The sequence below is a fragment of the Vigna angularis genome, chromosome 7 (assembly GCF_016808095.1).
Source record: "Vigna angularis cultivar LongXiaoDou No.4 chromosome 7, ASM1680809v1, whole genome shotgun sequence".
In the NCBI taxonomy this organism is placed as follows: Eukaryota; Viridiplantae; Streptophyta; class Magnoliopsida; order Fabales; family Fabaceae; genus Vigna; species Vigna angularis.
Window position 1 is genome coordinate 11,458,810 of NC_068976.1, and position 13,541 is coordinate 11,472,350.

The following is a 13,541-nucleotide window of genomic DNA, read 5'->3' on the forward strand; positions in this document are numbered from 1 at the left end:
TTTAAGTACTTTTTGTCTATTGTTTTGTGTTCTATTTTTCTGTGCAGATTGTCATCTTTATTCAAAAGCCTACTCAAAATCAGAATAATGTTTAGAGACATAAGGATATTCAAAGAAAGTTTCATACATATTGTTGATAGGGGGAGCTTTACCTATATATATATATATATATATATATATATATATATATATATATATATATATATGTTTTCGATGATGAACAAAAGAAATATTTTTTGATTTCTTGCACGACAAACGACATAACAATTGCTTTATCATTATTATGTCTATGCTTGAAATGCTTGATACATGTATTCATTGTGTATAAATGAATCATAAGTTTAAACATATTGCACATTATATTTTTGGTAGAAATAATCGATTAAACATTATATATAATCCATTAAATTTCTCTAAATATCAATATATGTTTAACATGGGCAAATAGTTGTGTAGTAATCGATTACATTAGTTGTATAATCAATTAAAACATGTTGTTATGCCAACATGTGTTTGTTGAGTGCATTGATACGTTAGAAATGGAAATTGATTTGGAAACTTGCTTAAGTGTTGAACATAATCGATTTCATAAGTTTCATAATCGGTTAAATTGTTTATCTTGTGAAAATCATTTTCATTTAAAGTCTTAAATTGCCTATAACGGTCATATTAATTGATTGTTGGCTTGTATAAAATTTTTAATAGATTGCATGCGTTGTTTAATTTGTTAAATCTGAAATAGATGTAAAATTGTTAAAGTAGAAGGAAAAGCTTAACAAATTACATTAATTGCGTAATTGATTAAAGTGCATCAGGATTTCAAAATCCTATAAATAATTGTCTTAGCGCGTTGTTTCAATAACAATTCTATGAACTTTCAATTTCATAACTAACTTGTTGATTAGGTATTGGTTGAAGGAACGTCTAAGAACAATCTTGGAGAATCAATATCATATTTGGGTTAAATCATCAAGATTCTTACAAGAAAGCTGAGTTGAAAGAGTTTTGATCATATCTGCACTACTAGTGTATTCCTTGAAGATCAGTTTCTACATTTACAATCAAGTGGATTGTGTTCATGTGCAGGTTATCCAAGAGGAGAGAATTGTGGTGTTCTTCATTGAGAGTTGGGATTTTTCTCAATGTGTTTAAGGAGTTGGGATTGCTCTATGTTTTGGTAAGATTGTGAGGTGTTCACATCTTGTTACTGTAAGTGATATTGAGTGAGTAAGGAGAGTATATTGAGAGAGAATATCTTTGTATTCTTACTTGTATACTCTATCATTATAGAGAATATCTATGTATTCTTACTTGTATAGTCTATCTTCAGATAATTTTTTGTGCTTATGAATTTTAGGAGTCACTTAATGCACTCGTCTTGAAATTATTATAATAACTACCGGAACTCTTTAAGTGTATATTAAAGGACCATTAGTTAGAGTTTAGGATAAATAAGAAAAAATTTGTTGTGTTCTTTTTATACCCAATCGACCAAACATTAGATGATTTATTACTTTATTTAATCACTTTCTGAATTTAACTTGTCACTTCAGTAGTTAACTTACCTCCTTAATTCAATGAAAGTTTTCAAATCATCTTCGTCTTTATTAACTTAATAAATGAAATTATTAAAATTGTAACATGAAATACTAGATATTTTATATATTTGATTTACATGTTAATATAAGTAGATAAATAAAATAGATACTATAAGGGATAACAAAAAAATTCAAATTGCTTCTCATTAACGTGATATTAAAAAATGTAATATGTATGCCTTTCAACAAAAAATATGACTAAAGTCATAAGTATAATTACAAAGTTTACATTATAATTACTTTCGAAACTAAAAAACAAATAGAAAAGTTTGTGATATTTTAGTTGTGAAACTTTTTATGGAGTTCACATGAATACATTAGGTAGGTTGGTGTGGTTGTCAATATCTTATTCTTCTTTAACCATAATCAATTGAACTCATTTTAAGAACAAACTACCTAGTAATAAAAGCAAGTAAATAAAAAATATATATTTTCTCCTCTTTGTGATGTTTGAAAAAAGATACTTAAGGAAACCAAATAACCAATTTTAAAAAGTGAAAAAACTAATTAGTGGATCAACATAGTCCCAATCTAAAAATTATTTTATTTTATTTTAAAAAAGTAAATAGTCTTTTTGAGAAGAAAAGAAAAAAGTGTGGATTATATAGCTAATGCAATAATTCTTTTATAGTACCAAAAGTAAATTAGTATTAAAAAAGTTGAAAAATAATAAATAATTATAAAAAATTAAATAAAATTATATATTCACACCATGATAACAAAAAGTAAATAACTAGAAATAGATAGGCAAAAATAATTTACTAACAATTAAATAATCACTAATCCCAAAATCTATATCGTAAGTTCGAAAGAGTAGAAAATGTCAACAAAAAAATTAAAAATAAAACGTCAACAAAATAATTTAAAATATCAAAATGAATTTTCACTTGTGAGTCAAGATTTTGAATTAACTTTTAACTCAATTAACCTATAAATTAAATTAACTTATTTTTAACGCAATTTATAATAAGCTAATAAGTAGTAGAGTTAGCTCATTTTAAAATTCCTAAAAATAATTATCTGTATGGATGCAATAAAAGTGGTAGAACGAAAGGATTGAGAATCCTAAACATTCGAATTAAATTGATGATATTACAGAGGAAAATGAATAAGAATATATTTCATTAAACTAATCATTTTAGTGGTTGACCATATAATCAGAATAATGATTAATGGTGCGAACAATTTTTTTTAAGCAATAATCACACTTGAATAATCACCTGCAATCATCACTACTTTAGCAAGTGTGACCACGATCATCTACTTGTAAATTTTACAAGATTGACGAATCAATCACAACACATCATATAATACTCATTATTGCAAAAGATAAGAATTTTTGGATACTACAAAAATTACAAAAACACACAAAAGACTGTATTTTTTACGGTTATGTTCTTAATATGAAATGTTTACTAATTTACTTAACAATTAATTTTTTAACAATACAATTAATATTCTTACTAAAATCTTTCTTTTTTAATTATATTCTGCCATCCAGATATAAAGCTTTTTCTATAAAATTTTAACATAAAAATAATTTTTCAAAAGTTTAACAAGAAAAGTCTTCACGTAAAAGCCCACCCACACAATTCTACATGGCCATGGACCTCAAGGGTGGTAGGACCACGTCCATGCCTCTTTTTCTTTTTCGACTTCATTGATAGTTATTCTTAACCATATTAATAATAATACTAATAATATATTATTATTATTATTATTATTATATCCACACATAATGAAGCCGAAATAGTTGCGAAATTTAATGAAATGGTAGAAACATGTCCACTTGTTACACTCACAACTTCATCCAATTTTCAATATCCAAACGAAGTCTTTCAATTTGTTCTCATCTATCTCTCTCGCATCCCTTTTTCTAGAGAAAGCATTACACCCACACTTTTAACATATTATTAGTATTTATCCTTTTAGATTGGTTTTCTGATTTTACATGTCAGCAAAAAATAAACTCAAAAAATAAAATACAATGAAGTGTTGTTACACAGAAAGAATTATATATATTTGTAGTTTTTAAATTTGGACATAAAATTAAAATTTATTATTATTTTAAATTTGATACAGGTTTCTAATTTTTAAAAATAAATAAATACAAGAACAGTAAAATTTAACATCTAACTTTTTTTCCTATAAACGATGAATTACTTAAATAATTGTAATCTAATCCAAGGTAAGATTTAGGACAGCGTGTATTATAATATTATTTATTTTTGTTTTCATGGTTTAGAAGGTAGTTTATTAGTGGTTCAAATAAAAGGCTGAGAGGAATCCTTTTCCTTGTCCGGTAGGGACACGTGAAGCATCTCGTTTCTTTCTTTAACGGATTCCCCTTAGTGTGCGCAAAACGCTGTGCCTGCAGCTGCTCCTGTTCCTGCTCTGCTTAACTTTGGCACTTACTATCTCAATAAACATTTCTTCTCTCTTCTTCTATTTGCTCCTCACATTAATGCTTTTGCATTCCAACCAATCATTTTCCTCTGTACATATATAACCCATCGCTTTCTCTCTCAGTTCATTCATTGCTGTAAAACTGCGAGGTCATGCTAGTCCCCGCAACTTCTACCAGCGGTTCCGCGCGATTCTTGATCGCCAAACCTTCTTCCATCGGCGACTAACTGCAATGCGCCGCTCATCGCTTCGTCCATGGCTTTCTCCGTTTCACTTCGCCCTACCACTTCTCCATCTCACTCACAGGTTCTTCTCCTCAATTAGCTTCCTTCTTTTTGTCGATTCTTTTGATTTCACCTAAATAAAGTGTTTCAGAATCAGAATTTTTTGGTTTCTGCTAATTAACGGTTTTAGTAATTTCGTTGTGGTTCGATTAATTGAGATTTGTTAAACGAGTTTGTTTTGGGAAATCGGACTTGAATGTGACGTTGAACGGTTTTGTTGTGTAGCTGTTTTGCTCTGTTAGGTTCAATAGTAGGCGTCGTGGTAATCGATTAGGTTTCGAGTCGGACGGCGGGAGAAGATGTCGTCGTTTACGGAACAGTGTTGGTGTTGGTGTTCGCGTTAGGTCGGTGTTGAACGATAATAGGCCTAGCGTGAACGATTATGGAGCGGCGGAGTCTGCTAGGGTTTTGTTCGAGAGGTTGTTCGACCCGACGCAGAGCCGGTTTAGCGGAGAGGAGCCGGATCTTCGGATTCTGGAATCGGATCTCGAGGCGGCGCTGGCGGCGCTGAAGAAGAAGGAGGATCACTTGATGGAAGCGGAGCGGACTGTGTTGTTGGAGAATAGTAAGTTGAAGCACACGAAGGAGGAGTTGGAGCGGCAAGAGAGTGAGATTGAGGCTGCTAAGGTTAGGTATGAGAAGCTCCTGGAGGAGATGAAAGACACTACTGATAAATTGGTTGCTCAGGCGAGCCAGGTTGAGGAGCTGAAGCTTAAGGTTAGAGATCGGGATCACGAGATTGACACGGTTCAGTATAGTTTGAGATTGAAAGAGGAGGAAGTGGAGAAAATGAGGGTTGAACTGGAGGTGAAGAGTCAGGAGGCATCAGTTCTTGGCTCTGAGCTTAGAGAGAAAGGGAAGCTTTTGGATGAAGCTAATGAAATTATGAATAAACAGAGGGCTGAGCTTGAGGAGTTGAAGAAAGGGGTTGGAGAGAAGGAGGAGGAGATTGAGGTCATTCTGGAGCAGAGGGAGGTTGAGAGGGAGAAACTGAAGGTTGCTGAGGCCAATTTAGAGAAGCAGGCAATGGATTGGTTGTTAGCGCAGGAGGAGCTTAAGAGGCTGGGAGAGGATGCTGCCAGGCATGCTGAGGAGAGTAATCAAACTTTGGATGATTTCAGAAGGGTGAAGAAGCTTCTGAATGATGTGAGGTCTGAATTGGTTTCTTCTCAGCAAGCGTTGGCATCTTCTAGAAGCAAAATGGAAGAGCAAGAGCGGTTGTTGGAACAGCAGCTGTTTGAGCTTTCGGAGCAGAGGGCAAGTGTTATGTCATACATGGAAAATCTAAAGGATGCACAGACAGAAGTGGAGTGTGAAAGAACAAAACTCAGGGTTGCTGAGGCTAGGAACAAAGAGCTTGAACGAGATCTGAAGATGGAAAAGGAGCTTATTAATGGGTTAGAGGAGGAGTTGAAGAAAGAGAGAACTTCTTTAGCACAGGCAGTCACGGAAATGGATTTGCTCCAACAGGAACTGGGGAAAAAAAGTGCTGAATTTAGAGAAACAAGTGCCGTTCTTCAGGTCAAAGAATCAGAGCTCGTTGATGCTAAACTAGAAATCCAGCGTTTGAAATCTGAGAAAGCTTCCCTTCAGGGTATTTTGGAGGAGAAAGACGTGGAGCTTTCCAATGCTAGAAACATGATGGTGGAAGCTAACCAGGAAATCTCTGATCTTAAGATGCTTATGAACAACAAAGAAACCCAGCTTATTGAAGCAACCAATATGCTAAGGGAGAAAGATGAGCATGTGAAGATAATCCAGAGCGAGTTGAATGATACAAATCAGAAGGCTTTCGAAGCTGAAACAGTGGTTGAAAGAATTTTAGGTCTTACAAACAAACTGGTTACTTCGATTAAGGATGAAGACACGAACTCATCGAGACCACTGTTAGATGGAATGGGTAATCAACTACTTGAGCGACTATCGGAGGAACCTGCTATTGAAATGAGATGGCAACAAAAGAGACTTGAGAAAGAGCTTGAGTTGGCCAAGGAAAACTTAAAAAAAAAGGAGATGGAGGTTCTTGCTGCACAGAGGGCTCTAACAATAAAAGATGGGGAGCTGAAAATGACTCTTTCAAGATTGGATGCAAAAGAGGAAGAGTTGAAAAAAGTAAGGGAAGAGGTGACAGAAGATTCCAATGATCTGAAAAGGCTGTATGCTTTGGCACAGGAGAAAATTGGTGAGGTAAGCTTAGGAGATTTGGCAATTGAGAAACTTCAGCTTGAGGCAGCTCAGCTTGAAGTTGAAGCTGCCACCAATGCACTGGAAAAGCTTGCCGAAATGAGTAGTGAACTTGTGAATAAGGCAATCCTGAGTGTTGAAGCTGATAACTGTATCAGTCTTGTGCCAATTGATGACAAAGCCTCCAATTCGATCACAGATACCAGTAAATCTGACTGTTTCTCTGAGGTGAAAGCAGGAGTGGCTCGACTCTCAGCTTTGTCTGAGCAGCTTGTGATGGAGGCAGGTATTGCTCCTGCAAACTAAGGAAATGAAGAAGGTTCTGAAGATGTCTTATTTAGATATCGGTGACCAAAGCCAAAGTTAACTTGTCTTTCGGGGTGTGATAAAAAATATTCCCTTAGTTTGCAACTTATGTACTATGTACAGATAGCGACCACGTCTGTTTTTGGTACTTCACTCTAAGATATGTTCAATCTTCAATGATTTTGTTTTTGTACAAGCCACATTCAGATTGTATTTGTTTTATAGAAAAGATAAATACAATGGAAAGATTTTGTATTGCCGCTTTTCCCTAATCCTTTCTTATATTAAATTAAATCAAATTTCTACGACGAAATCCAAGCCCCTCTCCTTTAACCTTCAAGATTGAGTGAAAGAGTGGAATAACTTTCCATGTGCCGTTGTAAGTAATATTTTTTTCCTTATGACAGTTTAAGTTTGAATGATTAATAGACAAAAAATACTGTATGTTGCATTCATTTATACACTCAAGCGATTTACATGGATGACAAGCATTGTAAAACAAGCAAGAGTTATTATCAGACTGCAAAAGTAGATTGAAGCATGTATTTCAGAGAACAATTCAATATTTATGATCTCTGAACTGCCTACTTTCTCTAACGCCGCTCTAGAATACACGTTATAAGATGGACGCATACAAACCATTGTATTACTGTAAATTTATTCTTATTTTATTTTTAATTATGAAAAATGCTGACTTATTTTATTCATCATTTTCTTTTACACTTATTACGAGTTTTAAGCGTTGAAAAGAAAAGAAAAATAGACGAATATTTTATATTATAGAAGTGAAGCAAAAATTTAAGAACAGAAAACTTAATTACTCATTTATGTTTTGTTTCAGTGAGAAATTTCAAAGTTTGAGAGAATTTGAAAATTGCAACTATTGTTAAGCAACTCTTTTGTTTTTGAACCCTTTTTTTCGTACATATCAATTTTTTAATATTTAAGATTACGTATGCTTTTGTTTTTAAACTATAAAGTGGATTTGGTTTTTATTCTTGTTTTAATATTTGATCTTGTTAGCTTCTCACACTTTAAATATATTTATATTTAAAAAATACTTTAGCTATATTTATATTTAAAAAAATATATGAATATAATCATTCTTGTTATCTATTTTTTTCAAGACAAATGACTAACGGAATCATGTTAACTTTTTAAGATGTTGACAGAAAAAAACTTATAAACTATATCTAAAGTGATTTTTTTTATCATTTAAAAAAGTGTTAAAGTTATGAGTATTCCTAGTTGGATCTTTTTTAATAAAAAATGTTATATGAATGAAACATAAATTCAAATATATTTCAATTTACATAATTTTTAACTTAATATAAAACCTGAATAAAATAAACTTATTTTAGATCAATTTTTACAATTTTTGTTATTATATAGGTTAAACGTTTTATAAGAAACTTGTTATCATATTTATAGTTTTAACTTTTTTTAATTTATAAATAAATTACAAAATTAAATAATTAAAAATTAAAATAATTTTTTTAATTTATTAAATATAATATACTATATTATGTTATAACTATGCAGTAAAACAATTTTTAAGATTGATATCCGTGTATGCATATCAAGATGGAATGTACATCATGTTTTGAATTAGACATTCCACTATTAATTGTTTTTTTTTCAAATATTCAAATTTTATTATTAAACTTTTAATTTCATGAATTTTACCACTAAATTTTTAATTTCACATATATTATTACTAAACATTAATTTCATAAATTTAACTATCATGCTTTCAATTACTTTAGTTTTATCTATACATTTTATCTTTTTATCTATAAATTTAAAGTAGATTTGAAGTGAAATAATAATAATATTTCATTTAGTAGGGTCCAGGAAAAAGAAGTAAATATGTGCAGTAGTTTTAGACCAAACTACAAATATTTTCATAATTTTTACTTTTATAGATTATTTTAAAAATCATTTTTAAAAAATTGCTAGTTAACCAACTATTAAGTCCAATTATCATAAAAACAAATATAATTTTTTTTCTTTTACTTAATATTTAAACTAACTTTTATTAGATTCAAGTTTAACCCTTAATAAAAACATAAAATATATAACACTAGGTTTTGCAAAGTTCAAACATGCTTCTATTTTTAACTCTATTAATATCATCACATCAAGTAAATATAAGTAAAAGAACAATTTCGTCTCTAACTTCTATTTCACTTTATATTTCTTATTTTAAATAATTCACTCAAACTTCTTTATAACTTTGTAGAGTACAGTCGTGATATTTTTTAGGAATTAACACGTAATAATGTTTTTTTAATTAGATTATACAATTCAGTTATTTAGACTAATAGAAATAAAAAAGAATCTAACTTAATTAATTTTAATTATATTAAATTAAAAATTAGACATTCTTCTTATTACATGCATCACACAAAATACTTGTTACAAAGATCTATGTTACCGACACAAACTTTTCCATACAATAAGAGAAAACTTGATCTCAAACTTTTGTGTTTTAACCTATGCGTCTCTTTTTAATTAGCATTTTTTTAATAATATATTCAAGGTTTGAATATATAAATTAATCGAAGCATTAACTTTTATCATTGTTCATAAATCTGTTAATAATATCTTTATTATTTTAACATTTTTATCTCAATAATAATTGATGATAATGTATAAAGTGTCATTATTTTTCTCTTTATAAAATAATTTATATTTCCATTTGTAATTGAGTATTGTATTAATATAATTAGGTGTACACTCTTATTTGGTTAGAGCCTTTTAGGAAAGGTATGTTAATTTTGTTTACTTTTTAAAACTAAAGATATAATAAGAAAAACAATAATTAATATAATCTTAAACTTTACAAACTATAGTTAAATAAAACAAGTTTTGAACAATAGTCGGACAATTAAAAAGGAAATTAATATTAGCTGTTAATTATTAGTTCAGTTCCATAAAAGTAATAATTATTAGTATATATATGTGTGTGAAAAATATATTAATGGAACCATTTAAAAGTCACCAATGGTAGAAGATATATCTATGCATATTTCAAGCACAAGAAATTTCCACCCTTGAGTTTGGAGATAAAGAAAATGGTTTATACATTTGGATAAATAGATTATGGATAATGGGTTATGAAAATTTTGTATCAATGCATCTTACTTTCCCACTTCCTATATATTCAAATATATTAAAAGACATTATTTTGGTTTATTTTCAGTGGTATTTCTCAATTACTAATTGGGTGATATGTATAATTAGTCTCTTTAGGAAGAAGTTCATCCATTATTTTAATAATTCAAGAAACTATAAATGATCTTTTTATAACTTTTGTAGTTCCTATAAGTATTTTAATTACCAATTAATGAAATACAAATAATTTCAATAGGAGAGAGAAAAATTTAATATATATTATTAAATCATCATTTATCAGCATTTAGTGTTTAACAATATTTAATATCATATCAACTCTCCTACCTTTTTTATCTCTCTTTGTTAAAGATGACACGGTTAAGTATTATGTTAATTTGAGAAGGATCATTTGTATTATGTTATTACGATTCATGTGTTATCCCATTTCAATAAAAAAAAAATAAAAAAAAATCTATTACTTTCAGTAAAATCACTATCAAATTTTCCAAGTTAATCAATAATTTACTACATTAAATTTTATTTAAGATTTGATTTGTGATTTTTGTTTTTATCCCTATAATTTGTCTCTCTTGTCTCCCCCATAAGATCACTCATGTCTATATGCCTTTTTTTTTTTCATAAACCTAAAAAAGTCTTATACAAAGAATAATAATTTCAAATTCCCTAATAACGTCCTTTATACAAATATTTCTACCATATGTTCTTACAAATTTTCCAAGTTAGTATACTTTGAATGATAAGTATTAAATGTTTTTTATGGTTTCAAGATATAAACTGTATTTATCTTCTATTTAATACTTTCTATATAGTGGTAAAAAATTAATACTTTCTATATACACTGATAAAAAAATTTAATACTTTTAATCAAAAACATTAAAAAAAAATGTTACAAAATTAAAAGTATTGCATTTATTAAATTATAAATAGCTTATGACACATTACATGAAACACAGTTTGATATTGGAAAAGAAACGTAGGTAGCTATAGCAACATGTCTTTTGACCTGAAGAGAGAGCTTGCTGTATTGGTCTTAAAGTATTTTCATGACCAAAATTTGAAGGAAGCCGCACTGACGTATGTGTCTTTGTTTCTCTTTAACGTTGTATGTGTGCGTGATTGTTGTTTTGTGATGTTAATTTTGTGTTTGACAGGCTTGGTTGTGAAAGTGGGTTGTTCTTTGACATGAAGTATTTTGAGGAGATGGTGCTTAAGGGAAAGTGGGATGAGGCTGAGAACTATCTTTTAGGGTTCACCAAGGTCAAGGACAACGATTACTCAATCAAAATATACTTTGAAATCAGAAAACAGAAATACTTTGAGGCATTGGACAAGTAAGCTTTTTAATTTTATGATATTTTAAAATTTATTTTGTAAAGACGAAGTAGTCTATACCATTGATCCTTTTTAATTTTTATTTTTGATGTTCTAGGTGAAGAGGTGTTAGAGAAATCTCATATCAAATTAGAAACAAAAAATTATGAATCATACAATAGAAAAATAATATCTTAAAATATAAACTCAATCACATATAAGAATAAAAATAACCATAAACTTTTATACAAATTTTGTCATACAATTCTTTTGACAAAAATTATAAACTTACTTGTAATACCCATCTATAAGTTCTTTAAACATCCAAGAAACTTATGAAATTGTAATAGTAACTCTCAAATAAATTCTTTATTTTTATAATATTTTTTCAGTATCATTTTTTGTATTTATTTATTTTATTACTCTGTATAAGACTTTGGTGATTAATTATAAGTGGGGAAAATCCCCACTTTACAAGACCCCACTATATACTAATATAATAAGAATAATTTATAAATAAATTTTAGAAAATAAAAACTTAGATATAGATACAATTTGTGTTGTGTTCATAATACATTTTTGTTTAATGAATTTTTTTGTCATATAGATTTTCCAAGTGAAACTCCAAATTTGATTGTTAAACTCTATACAAGTTTGTTGAATTTTAAAGAGCTAAAATACTTGGTCATCCTCATAATATTGGTGAGAGAAAAACAATTTTGGTCAGCAAATTTGATGATTGGAGAATTGAGAATGTTTGTTGAAGAAGATGGCTATCTATATTCTATGTAAAAGTGTTGATTTCATTTGATTTGTGTAGTAACGATCGTTACAAGGCCTTAGACATCCTCTTGAAGGATCTCAAAATCTTTGCACAAGGGAATGAAAAGTTGATCAAAGACCTTTGTCACCTTTTGGTAGTCGATAATATAAGGTAGACTTCAATTTCTGTGGTTATTCAATCATACATTGTTTGATATGCTTAACCTTATTTTAAAAGTAATTTGTTGGTCCTAAACAGGGAAATTAAACCAACATATCGAGATGCAATTTCTGCGAGGAAGAATCTGATATTTGAAATTAACAAAATTATAATTCAACATCCTCTTTTAGCTGGTAAGCTAAAACTGCCAGACATCGAAATTCACAGACTGCGCCATCTTCTCAATCAAAGGTATATCAGTCTACCATCCTAGTTTCAAGTTTATATGTATTCATATTTTCTTTCACTGCACATTTTCTTAGTTGTTCTTCTGCCTGCCCTTTACTTTGATTTCTGCATATTCATTTCAGCCACACATCAAATTTATTTACTGTTCCATATTTGTTAGCTTAAAATGGCAGAAGCATCAAAGGCCTGATCAAGAACCTGACCTTTTAAGGGATCCTGACAGTAAATCTTCTATAACAAATTCAGGTATATATAATTTGATTGTTTTGTCAGGAAACTAATTTCATGTATGCGTGTTTATTATGATTCAGTGAGTGTATTGGATATATATATATATATATATATATATATATATATATATATATATATATATATATATATATATATATATATATATATATATATATATATATATGTTAAAATATATAAAAATTCTTAAAAATATAATAAATATATAAGTGTTATTGTATAAATTAAAATTAAAATTCATTTAATATAAAAATTTACAAATTATTATTATTATTATTAAAGTATTGATTTATATATTAAATATTTTATTGATGAGTATTGATAAAATATTTTAAATTATCAAATATATATACTTGTTATACACAAATGTGTAATACAAGTTGAAGTATGTTATTTATCACATGTTGTCCCAATCCCAAGTTTTTTTTATATTTTAGTTTGGCCATTTAACTATTTGTTTTTGAGGAGCAGCTATGGAGTGGAAACTTTTAACTGGTAGAAGGCTAAGTATGGATTCAGAACAGGTTAGTAGGATGAAAGCTTTAGCCTATTGCTGCCTTTATTTATATTTTACTCAACATCTCATCATTTTCTTATTAAGAGAAACTGCAATGGAGTTCTGGGAGATGTGAAAAAGGTTTCAATTGAAGAATCCCGTAACAAATCAAAGCATTCATTTGATAATGGAAGATCATCTCAGTGGCAGTACTTGCAGCTCCCTAAGCATCCTGAAGTAAAAAGGGTATGTTATTTCTTTTCTTACAATGTTTGAATACAACACATGACATAGTCTATTTCTAATAAATCTCCTTATGATTAACTAACTGTTGATGAAGAAGATTGTAAAACTGGCTTACAACAATTCGGGGAATTCAATTCTGGCATTGGCATCGA

General features: G+C 29.2%; 1 protein-coding gene across 1 annotated transcript; it reads left to right on the forward strand.

Moving 5' to 3' along the window:
* The first annotated feature begins 3,883 nt into the window (after positions 1-3,883).
* On the forward strand, positions 3,884-7,034 carry LOC108336972 (uncharacterized). Its single transcript, XM_052880082.1, has 2 exons — positions 3,884-4,310; positions 4,514-7,034. Exons 1-2 carry the CDS (start codon positions 4,260-4,262, stop codon positions 6,776-6,778), a joined length of 2,316 nt encoding a protein of 771 aa, XP_052736042.1. The 5' UTR covers positions 3,884-4,259; the 3' UTR covers positions 6,779-7,034.
* The last annotated feature ends 6,507 nt before the right edge of the window (positions 7,035-13,541 follow it).